This window comes from Chiloscyllium punctatum, chromosome 3 (genome assembly GCF_047496795.1).
Source record: "Chiloscyllium punctatum isolate Juve2018m chromosome 3, sChiPun1.3, whole genome shotgun sequence".
NCBI classification, from domain to species: domain Eukaryota; kingdom Metazoa; phylum Chordata; class Chondrichthyes; order Orectolobiformes; family Hemiscylliidae; genus Chiloscyllium; species Chiloscyllium punctatum.
This window is the reverse complement of record NC_092741.1, coordinates 117637021-117648369: the sequence shown is the minus strand read 5'-3', so window position 1 is coordinate 117648369 and position 11349 is coordinate 117637021. Positions and strand designations below refer to the sequence as shown.

Here is an 11349-nt window from a genome sequence, read left to right as displayed (position 1 = left end):
ACCCCCCTCACCCTCCCCCTACCCTCCCCGCACACCCCCCTCACCCTCCCCCCCCTCACCCTCCCCCTCCCCGCACCCCCCCTCACCCTCCCCGCACCCCCCCTCACCCCCCCTCACCCTCCCCGCACCCCCCTCACCCTCCCCGCACCCCCCTCACCCTCCCCGCACCCCCCTCACCCTCCCCGCTCTCCCCCTCACCCTCCCCGCTCTCCCCCTCACCCTTCCGCACCGCCCCCACTCCGCCCCCCCACTCCGCCCCCCCACTCCGCCCCCCCACTCCGCCCCCCCCCACTCCGCCCCCCCCACTCCGCCCCCCCCACTCCGCCCCCCCACTCCGCCCCCCCCACTCCGCCCCCCCCACTCCGCCCCCCCCCCCACTCCGCCCCCCCCCACTCCTCCCCCCCCACTCCTCCCCCCCCCACTCTTCTCCTCCCCCCCACTCTTCTCCTCCCCCCCACTCTCTCCTCCCCCCCACTCTTCTCCTCCCCCCCACTCTTCTCCTCCCCCCCACTCTTCTCCTCCCCCCCACTCTTCTCCTCCCCCCCACTCTTCTCCTCCCCCCCACTCTTCTCCTCCCCCCACTCTTCTCCTCCCCCCCACTCTTCTCCTCCCCCCCACTCTTCTCCTCCCCCCCACTCTTCTCCTCCCCCCCACTCTTCTCCTCCCCCCCACTCTTCTCCTCCCCCCCACTCTTCTCCTCCCCCCCACTCTTCTCCTCCCCCCCACTCTTCTCCTCCCCCCCACTCTTCTCCTCCCCCCCACTCTTCTCCTCCCCCCCACTCTTCTCCTCCCCCCCACTCTTCTCCTCCCCCCCACTCTTCTCCTCCCCCCCACTCTTCTCCTCCCCCCCACTCTTCTCCTCCCCCCCACTCTTCTCCTCCCCCCCACTCTTCTCCTCCCCCCCACTCTTCTCCTCCCCCCCACTCTTCTCCTCCCCCCCACTCTTCTCCTCCCCCCCACTCTTCTCCTCCCCCCCACTCTTCTCCTCCCCCCCACTCTTCTCCTCCCCCCCACTCTTCTCCTCCCCCCCACTCTTCTCCTCCCCCCCACTCTTCTCCTCCCCCCCACTCTTCTCCTCCCCCCACTCTTCTCCTCCCCCCCACTCTTCTCCTCCCCCCCACTCTTCTCCTCCCCCCCACTCTTCTCCTCCCCCCCACTCTTCTCCTCCCCCCCACTCTTCTCCTCCCCCCCACTCTTCTCCTCCCCCCCACTCTTCTCCTCCCCCCCACTCTTCTCCTCCCCCCCACTCTTCTCCTCCCCCCCACTCTTCTCCTCCCCCCCACTCTTCTCCTCCCCCCCACTCTTCTCCTCCCCCCCACTCTTCTCCTCCCCCCCACTCTTCTCCTCCCCCCCACTCTTCTCCTCCCCCCCACTCTTCTCCTCCCCCCCACTCTTCTCCTCCCCCCCACTCTTCTCCTCCCCCCCACTCTTCTCCTCCCCCCCACTCTTCTCCTCCCCCCCACTCTTCTCCTCCCCCCCACTCTTCTCCTCCCCCCCACTCTTCTCCTCCCCCCCACTCTTCTCCTCCCCCCCACTCTTCTCCTCCCCCCCACTCTTCTCCTCCCCCCCACTCTTCTCCTCCCCCCCACTCTTCTCCTCCCCCCCACTCTTCTCCTCCCCCCCACTCTTCTCCTCCCCCCCACTCTTCTCCTCCCCCCCACTCTCTCTCCCCCCCCTCCCCCCCCACTCTTCTCCTCCCCCCCACTCTTCTCCTCCCCCCCACTCTTCTCCTCCCCCCCACTCTTCTCCTCCCCCCCACTCTTCTCCTCCCCCCCACTCTTCTCCTCCCCCCCACTCTTCTCCTCCCCCCCACTCTTCTCCTCCCCCCCACTCTTCTCCTCCCCCCCACTCTTCTCCTCCCCCCCACTCTTCTCCTCCCCCCCACTCTTCTCCTCCCCCCCACTCTTCTCCTCCCCCCCCACTCTTCTCCTCCCCCCCACTCTTCTCCTCCCCCCCACTCTTCTCCTCCCCCCCACTCTTCTCCTCCCCCCCACTCTTCTCCTCCCCCCCACTCTTCTCCTCCCCCCCCACTCTTCTCCTCCCCCCCACTCTTCTCCTCCCCCCCCACTCTTCTCCTCCCCCCCCACTCTTCTCCTCCCCCCCACTCTTCTCCTCCCCCCCACTCTTCTCCTCCCCCCCACTCTTCTCCTCCCCCCCACTCTTCTCCTCCCCCCACTCTTCTCCTCCCCCCCACTCTTCTCCTCCCCCCCACTCTTCTCCTCCCCCCCACTCTTCTCCCCCCCCCCACTCTTCTCCCCCCCCCCCACTCTTCTCCCCCCTCCCCTCCCCCCCAACCCCTCCCCTCCCCCCCAACCCCTCCCCTCCCCTCCCCTCCCCTCCAACCCCTCCCCCCAACCCCTCCCCCCACTACTCCAGGGGGAGTGGGTTTAAGGCCCAGGGATATGGGTTTAAGGCCCGCCTGCCCCAACAGTGTGTCATAATTTTTTTTGTTCGAAAATATCTAGTCTGGTCACTCTTCGCACCGCATGCTTAATTTTTGAAATTGTACTTCCTGAATAAGCATAGTGTAATTTGTCATTTGTGTAATACTGATCTAAATAAATGTTTTTTTTAAACAGAGCTGAATTGTAACCCTGGATTGTTACGAGAGGCTGAATCCTCAGTCTGCTGATTTCTATTTACTTGTGGGCTCGCCCCAGAAAATTGAGTGGAATGGAGCTAGCCCACAGCTTACTGTTAAATGAAGAAGCTCTGGCACAGATAACTGAGGCAAAGAGGCCTGTGTTTATCTTTGAATGGCTACGATTCTTAGACAAAGTGCTTGTGGCTGCGAATAAGGTGAGTAAAAGTCTGAATTATTCAGTGTTTGAGTGTTTCATGTCCGAAAAAGGCTAAAGAACAGGTTGAACTAGACGAAGATGCTTGACTCGTTGGCATTTTAGTGTACAGGAGAAAGTAAGAACTGCAATTCATGGAGATCAGAGTCAAGAGTGTGGTGCCCTTCATTAGTATGCCCGAAACATCAATTCTCCTGCTCCTCTGATGCTGTCTGTCTTGCTGTGCTTTTCCAGCACCATACTCTCCACCCCTTGTGTGCAATAGCATTTCTAGTAAAATAATTGATTACGATTTTTAAGTAGGTGTCAATCTGGAAGTATATTCCTACAAGTTCAAAGAGGATACAGAATTGTGTAATGGAAAGGAAGATATCAAGTCAAGTGCCAGGCCAATAAAAGTGAAACCACTATACTATCATTCCCTGAATTGAGGAATCGTTCGACTGGTTCCTTTATCCCTTCTCCACTATGCTCCAGATTACACACATGTCTGCCCAGCTGAATAATTTTCTGTATTTTGTCTTCAGGCTGCAATGATATTGTTGTAGGCTTCTGGGATTGGAAGCTTCTTTGGTAATAGTAAAGGGGAAATGGCAGTTATTGCCCAATAAGTCAGCATCAGATGACCAAAGGATCTGGAAGAGATGCATGGGTGAAGGGGTAAATGAGAGCTTAGAGTAGAAGGTGAAGGTTTTAAACATTGAGGTGCTTGGTATGGTATAGGACAGGGGTGATGCATTTAAGAGACCAGTTCACACATGGAAGTGTTTGGGTAAGTTGGAGCATATGGGGAGAATTGGAAGTTAATGGAGACAACATTAAAGTAATGGGTTACTGTCGCAGAGTTTGATCAGCAGGGGCACTCAGGTAAAGGTGCTGACTGGCAATATTACCCCGAAAAGGGAAAACATTCTTGCTCAGTGACATGAGATTTGAAACTCTGCCCTATGTTAAATGGGCATCAAGAGTTTGCAGCCAAAGAAAGGATGTAGTCAGTAACAAGGGAGATGACTTAATGGCAGGACCCAAATATCAGTCTTCCTGCGCTGTCAGAGAAAATTGTGACTTATCTATGGTCTGATGTCAGACAGACAGTCTTGACATAAATCTGAAGAAGAGGAATTGGGTATCAAGAATGTGTTTAGAAGTTGACCTCATAATATTCTGAAAGATCAGCATAAGGAGGAAGATGAGGGAGATCCCTGGGTGACTCCATAAGTACAAGGATGGGAAGTGTCAGTTTGTTGTAAAATGAAACAGCTCAGCTGCATTTATCACCAAACAGGTCAATAATATAAGAATTTAATTTATCCTTAAATATTACTTCTCAATCTCAACTGATTTGTATTTCCTTTTTTTTATTTATTCCTGCTTGGTGGCGTCAGGTGGATGTGAAAGAAAAGCAAAAGAAACTGGTAGAACAGCTAACTGATCTAATAAGCAGCTCATCAGGCCCTCCCACACGCAAGCTGTTGGCTAAGAATCTTGCTACCCTCTACAGCATTGGGGATACCTTCACAGTCTTCCAAACTTTGGATAAGTGTAACGACATCATCAAGAATAAGGATGACACATCTTCTTACCTGCCTACCAAATTGTAAGTGCAAGTCAAGGAGAAAACATATGGTATAGCTGATGTGACTAATTTAAATGAAGTACGTAAGTCTGTGCAAGAGCTAACTGTGGAGATTGTATGAAATCTTACATCACAGCTTAAGGCCAATTGGTCTGTACTGCCTGTGCACCACTTTGAAAGATCACATGAATTGCCATTTGAAAATTGCTAGTGATGCCAGCAACCTGAGAAGTTTTACCTCCATTAAACATATCGGCGTGAGACTCTTCGAATGAAAAATTGGCAAATAATTTGTCCAAAGAAAATAATAAATTTTCCACAATACTCCAATTAGGATTAATTTTATAATGTCTTCATAAAATGCATTACGAAGACTTGGCATAACTACTTTGCTTCTGTACTGTGTCCCCCCCCTTTATTCCTGATGAAGGGCTTTTGCCCGAAACGTCGATTTCGCTGCTCGTTGGATGCTGCCTGAACTGCTGTGCTCTTGCAGCACCACTAATCCAGTATTTGGTTTCCAGCATCTGCAGTCATTGTTTTTACCTCCCTGTTTATAAAGTCAAGGATTCTGTATGCTTTTTTAAACAACCTTCTTACCTTCTGTCACTTTTGAAGATTTATCTACACATACCCATGTGGTCTGAACATTGATCTCTGTGGAATACTGTTGTATTGTGCACTTACCTCCTGTCTAAAAAAATCACTCCCACTATTTGCTTTCTGTCCCTTAGCCAATTTTGTAACCAATCCCATTGGCTTCACTTTTTCTAATAAAAATGCTGAGGCTTAGGTGCATCCTGGGAGGAATTTCAGGAAATTCGGCAAGTTTTCCATCTGTTGACCCAAACTTAGTTTGATTTTATTTTTGTAAAATGATGGAAGACATTTTTAAAGTGAGTGAGTAGAAGGCTTGCAGACATCTGGAGGGAAGCAGTGGTATAGATTTAATGGCCTGAATGCCTTTTAATGGACAGAAACAAACCCAGAGTAGGACCAAGCAGAATGTTTTCTAACTCTGAGCATAATTTTTAAAGACTTCTGCTAGCTTCTTTCTTGCTGTTTGCTCACATTCCCCAAAAACCTTTGCAAGAGTTTAGAAATATGGAGATGGGGTAGTCCTTGAGCCTGCTCTGCCACTCTGATTATGACTGATTAAGTACTTTTGAGTCTTTTTCCCTCACATTATACCCATATTGCTTGACATCATTGGTCTGTTGAAATCTGTCAATCTCCATTTTTAAATATACTCAAAAAATTCAAGCTTCCACAACCTGCTAACATTGCAAATTCCAAAGATTCTCAGCCTTCCTGAGTAAAGATATTCATAATACTCTCAGTCGAAAGTGGCACCCTTATATTTTTAAATTGTGCCTCCTGATTTTAGATCCCATAACATGCAATAAAATCTTGCCTCTCCCCCTGCTCCATTTTGGTCTAGTCCCTGCCCACTCTCCCTAACCTCCCAGCATGTCCCGCCTGCCACCCCCACCTCATTCCTGTCTTTGATGGTTTGCATTACCCATAATGTGCTTTGCTTGTAAATGCTTAATTGGCTACGTGGTATTTCTACTTGTGGTTATTAGTTTTTTTTTGAAAACGTCAATGGTTTTGGTGGTGGGAAGGTCACTGAGTTGTATGTGATAACACATCTGGGTAGACAGCGAAAAGAAAACAAAGTCTTGCCTCCATCTGCTCTTTCTATCCCGTTTAAGTATATTGTACATTTCAATGAGATTACCTCTCATTCTTCAAAACTCTAGAGGACAATTCAGGAACACGTCTGGTGAACATTCATGGCATTATCTGGATGGCAATAATATCTTTCCTGAGAGAAGGAGACCAAAACTGTATTCAATGTTCCAGGTGTGGTCTAACCAAGCTCCTGCCCAATTGAAACAAGACCTTGTGACTCCTGTACTCAACCCCTCTTACAATTAAAGCTAACATTTCATTAGTCTTTCTAGTAGCTTGCCCACCTGCATGTTAGCCACCTTTGATTTATTGACGAGGCCACCCAGGTCCATCTGTACATCTCCACATTATAAGAACAAATCTGCCTATTGGTTTTTCGTGCCATAGTTGACAACTTTACATTTTTCTTTGCTATATTACATCTGCTCACTCACAGTCTGTCCAAATTTTTTTGAAGTCGCTTTGCATCTTCCTCACTGCACACATTCCCACTATTTTTGAAGAGTAATGCAACCCATTCCCCATATTTATATTTTTTGGTTACCGTTGGTTTCCTCTCCCTGTTGTGTTTCCAACATAACTTTCCCTTGTCGATGTCTACTGTACTTCATTTCTCTCTCCTTTCCCAATTGTGTATCTCCAGCTTCTTTCCCTTCCTTTCTCTGTCCTATTATTCACATCTAGGGCTTGATGTAGCCTTTTACTCTTATGCTTCACCTTACATCATTTCAGTTGCTCTCAAAATTGTTTAGTTTTCATCTGTATGTTTCCTTTCACAGTTGCCATATTAAATTATTAAAGGGATTAAATTATGAGGATAGATTGCATAAACTGTACTTTTAATCCCTCAAGTATGAAAAATTTAAGAGGTGACCAAATTGCTATGTATTAAGATTCTTCACAGATTTGATGATGTAGCATGAGAGAAGCTATTTCCTCTGGTGGGAGAATCAGAGCGAGAACACATAACTTTCAATCTTGAATGTATTGCTGTAATTTTAATGTGAGGGAACTCTAATTCACATGAAGAGACAGTGGAAATCTGGAACTTGTTGTTTGCTTGCTGTCTCTGAGTCTTCTCTACTCGATTCCTATTGTGTGTGCATTCACCGCCACCACCACCTTTTTTTTTTCCTGTCTCCAGAAAGGTTTGGGAAGGGTGCCCTGTCAAATGGAAAGGTACACAGAATTTTTTTTAATTCAGTAAAGGTATTAAAGGATATGGGTCCATTGCAGATAGATGGGGTTAAGACACGGATCAACAATGGGCCAATTGACTGGTGAAACATGTTGGAAAGACTGAGCGGTCTGCTCCTGCCTCTTATGTATGTGAGAAAATAAGATTATTCATGCTGTGTTTTGGTGTCGACAGGGCGGCTGTGGCCTGCATTGGAGCATTTTATGAGAAGATGGGCCGAATATTGGGTAGCTCCTTTCCTGAAACTGTCAGCAATCTTTTAAAGGCCCTGAAAAGCGCAGAGGTAAGCCGTATGCTTATAAATACCATGTGGGTGGTGTGGGATTTACGTGGTGTACAAGTTTTCAGAGCGAAGCCTCGTTAGTTGGAATATTGAGTAGGAAGGAATTATACTGTCTTCAGGAGTCGTCTGCTGCTTAAAATCCATCTGTGCTGATGTATAAACATTTTAAATCAAGCATAGGCAAGGATACAGTTAATGCAACTATAAGCAAAAATGTTAGCAATGTCATGTAGAGTTAGTGTTCCAAATTTTGGCAAGGTCACGATATTTTGGTGGACTTGTAGTCAGGCAATGTAACGTTGCAGAAGACTAACTGTGACCTGGAATAAGTTGGTTGAATCAATGTTCCTTTTATCAGTGGGTTGCATCCAAGTGCCATAAAGTGCTTTGCTGTACAGCTGGCCAAATAGGATGACAGCCCTTACCCTGAGCATGGATAGGATCTGTAGCGTACAGACGAGTGTAGCAGAGTTTTCTGAATTATTCACTCCCCTTTCCTCCTTTCAGCCATGCACACCAGCATGTTGCCCAAATGACACATTGCAATGTAGCCTGTAACTGAAGGAAGTTCAGTCCCATTAACAAAGGAGTTCAGTGCAGGAACGTAGTCACATTTACTTTACAACTACTGGTTAGTCTCAGTGTTAAAGATTGCTTTTGGCTTGTGACTGTTGTTATGGACCAGGACACACCCCCTCAAAACATTTTAAGAAGGTAGCCCATACTCTAACTTTATTTTTTTAAAAAGGCAGATGTAAAGTGGATATTCCAGGAGTGATGCAGCTGGTCAAACCACTCACCTTTACACAAAACCGAATTTACTTAAACACTGCAGTTGAAACACAAACAAAAGAAAACAGAATTTGGTATAACTCATTTGAAAACCCGACTGACTTAATATCACAACTTAATGAGGGAGCTACTTCAATCCCTGCAATATCCCATAAACATATCCCTTGGCAAAAGGTAAATTCAAACACAGGTACTTACAGGCAGGAGAGATTGCAAAGAGAAAGTTCAGGCAAGGAACATCTGGTGACGCATGGAACCTCTTTTCACTGTAGCAGCTTCTCTGCTATCAGCAGTTTCTGACTTCCTGCTAAAACAAACCAAACTAGGAAAAGACCTGAACTGGGAGAGCTGGCTACTCCCCTGCTGTTGTTTAAAGTAGCACGTCCAGCTATATCAGCACCCCTGTCTTTACTACCCTTCTTGAAAAACATCAAGGTTAAAATAACCTTGTTAAAGGGGTAGCATCATCACATCTCCCCTCCCCTAAAAAGAAGAACCATCAATAAACAAAGATGGCCTCATTTTGAAACTGCTTAGTCTTACCCTGCTAGGACATTGCAATACATATACATCAACTATAACCTTGCAAACACTCTATTTCAGTCTGTTTACTGCTGCCACCAAACGCCTCAGTTTTTCAACTTAATGGGTCATGATCAATATACTTGATTGTTTCAGACAGATTACTGGCAACCTAAATGTTGTAATGCCAACACCAAGCTCAAAGTCTCCCTCTCAATTGTCGAATATTTGTGTTGATGAATGTTCAATTTCCTGGAGAAATATCCAATAGGTCTTTCTATTTTCTCATCGTTGTCTTGTAAGAGTACAGCACCGACACCCACATCACTCGCATCGATAGCCACCTTGAAGGGCTTTGTGTAATCGGGTATGGCCAGTACTGGGCAGTGGTAAAGACAACTTTCAGGCTGTCAAATGCTTTTTGACAGTCTGCCGTCTAAAGAAATGCAAGTAGTTTCAGTAGTAATTCAGTGAGTGGAGCAGCCATACTGCTAAAATTCGAATTTTCCAATAGAACCCACTCAATCCCAGGCATTGTAGTACTGCTCTCTTTGCCGATGGTATGGGAAACTCCCCAATTCCTGTTGTTTTTACATTCAATGGGGTCATTTGTCCATGTCCGGTAACATGGCCCAGGAAGGTGACTTGCGCTTAGGTAAATTCACTGTTAGCAAGGTTTATCACCAAGTCTGCCTCCTGAAGTCGATTGAATAATTCTCATAAATGCTGCAAATATTCCTGTCATGTGTGACTAAAAATTACCAGGTCATCGATGTAAACCACTCAATTGGGTAATCCGGAAATGACTTTATTGGTTAGTCTTTGAAATGTGGCTGGTGCGTTTTTCATTGCAATTGGCATGAATTGAAATTGTGACAATCCATTCAATGTTAGTAAACCCAAAATTGTATTTGCTATATCAGATATAGGTACCTGCCAGTATTCTCTGAGTAAGTCCAGCTTAGAAATATAAGTTGCTTGTCCCACATTTTCAATGCACCCTTCCAAACATGGAATCAGATCTGAATCAGACTTTGTAACTGCGATAATCCGCACATAATCATTGGGTACCATCTGGTTTTGGCACCATTACAATGGATGAGCTCCAGTCACTGCAACTCACTTTGATTATGTTGTCTAGGAGCATGCATTCAATCTCTTTTTGAGCATGTACCAACTTTAGAGAGTTAGATCTATAAGGATGTTGTGTAATTGGAACAGCATTTCCCCTACATCTACATCATGCATAATTAGGTTAGTTCCCAGAATATTTCCCAATGTGATAACAATAACTCTTTCATGTCATTTCAATTTTCCTCGAGAAGGTAACTCAATAACTTAACCAATTTTTGACAACTTCCTCATTGTCCAATTTAATTTGAGGAATATCTAATTACGAATCCTCTGAATTTTGTTCTATCCTCTGTGTTGTCACCAGTATTGCATTCTCCTTTTGCTTTCCTTCCCTGCTAAAATCTTTTGAGCATATCCATGTGACACACTGAGATTTCTTTTATCTGGAGTCCTTATCAAATTTACACCTCACTCAATCTCCTTTTGATTTGATAGGGTTTGCTAAATCTTGCTTTTAAAGGTTTACCTATCACTGGAAGTAATACTACCACTTTATCTTCGAGAGCAAAATTGTGAGAGTTTGATTTCTTGTTTAGTTTCTGTTTCATCGTATTATGCTGTGATATTTTTAAATGCTGTCTAGCTAACCCCCCTGTTCTATTTTACCGTTTCCTAAAATTTGACATACAGTCCAAATATGTGGTCTTTGAATTCTGATTCACCAATTTCTTCTCCATTAAGTTTAGTGGTTCTCTCACTTCATGCCCAAACACTAATTCAAATGGACTGAATTTGGTCAATTCATTTGGTGCACCTCTAATGGAAAAAAGTACAAACTGAATTCTTTTATCCCAATCATCTGGATAATCTTGACTGTAAGGCCACAACATAGTCTTTAATATCTGATGCCACCTTTCTAGCCCTCCCTGCGATTCTGAATGGTACAGAGTGGATTTGAATTGTTTTATTCCTGTGCTGTCCATAACCACCTTGAATAATTTTGATGTAACATTTGACCCTTGACCCTTGTATCTCTATGGGTAGTTCGTATCTAGTAAAAGATTTGAGTAACTCTTCTATAATCCTTTTAGCTGTGATATTGTGTAAGGGAATGGCCTCTGAAAATCTAGTGGACACATCCAATATTGTTAACAAATTCTGATTCCCACCTTTCATTTTAAGTAGGGATCCTATGCAAATAATTAAGACTCTTGTAAAAGGTTCCTCAAATGCAAGAATGGGTATTGAAGTGGGGGTTTTATTACTGTCTGTGGTTCTCCAATTACCTGACGTGTCTGTCAAAATTCAACTACATTCTTGTGCAGTCCAAGACAGCAAAAATATTTTTGTATTTTTAGCTTGTGTTTTTCTTGACCCTAAGTGAAATCCTACTGGGAGTTCTTGCCTTACC

The 11349-nt window shown here is 45.9% G+C and overlaps 1 protein-coding gene across 1 annotated transcript in view; it reads left to right on the top strand.

Annotated features, from left to right (window-relative positions):
- Positions 1-11349, top strand: part of heatr5b (HEAT repeat containing 5B) — a 128376-nt gene that overhangs the window by 5360 nt on the left and 111667 nt on the right. Inside the window, exons 2-4 of the mRNA XM_072559147.1 lie at positions 2582-2799; positions 4184-4395; positions 7442-7550. Of these exons, the coding sequence (XP_072415248.1) occupies positions 2674-2799; positions 4184-4395; positions 7442-7550 (447 nt within the window). The 5' untranslated portion in view covers positions 2582-2673. The remainder of the gene's footprint in view (positions 1-2581; positions 2800-4183; positions 4396-7441; positions 7551-11349) is intronic.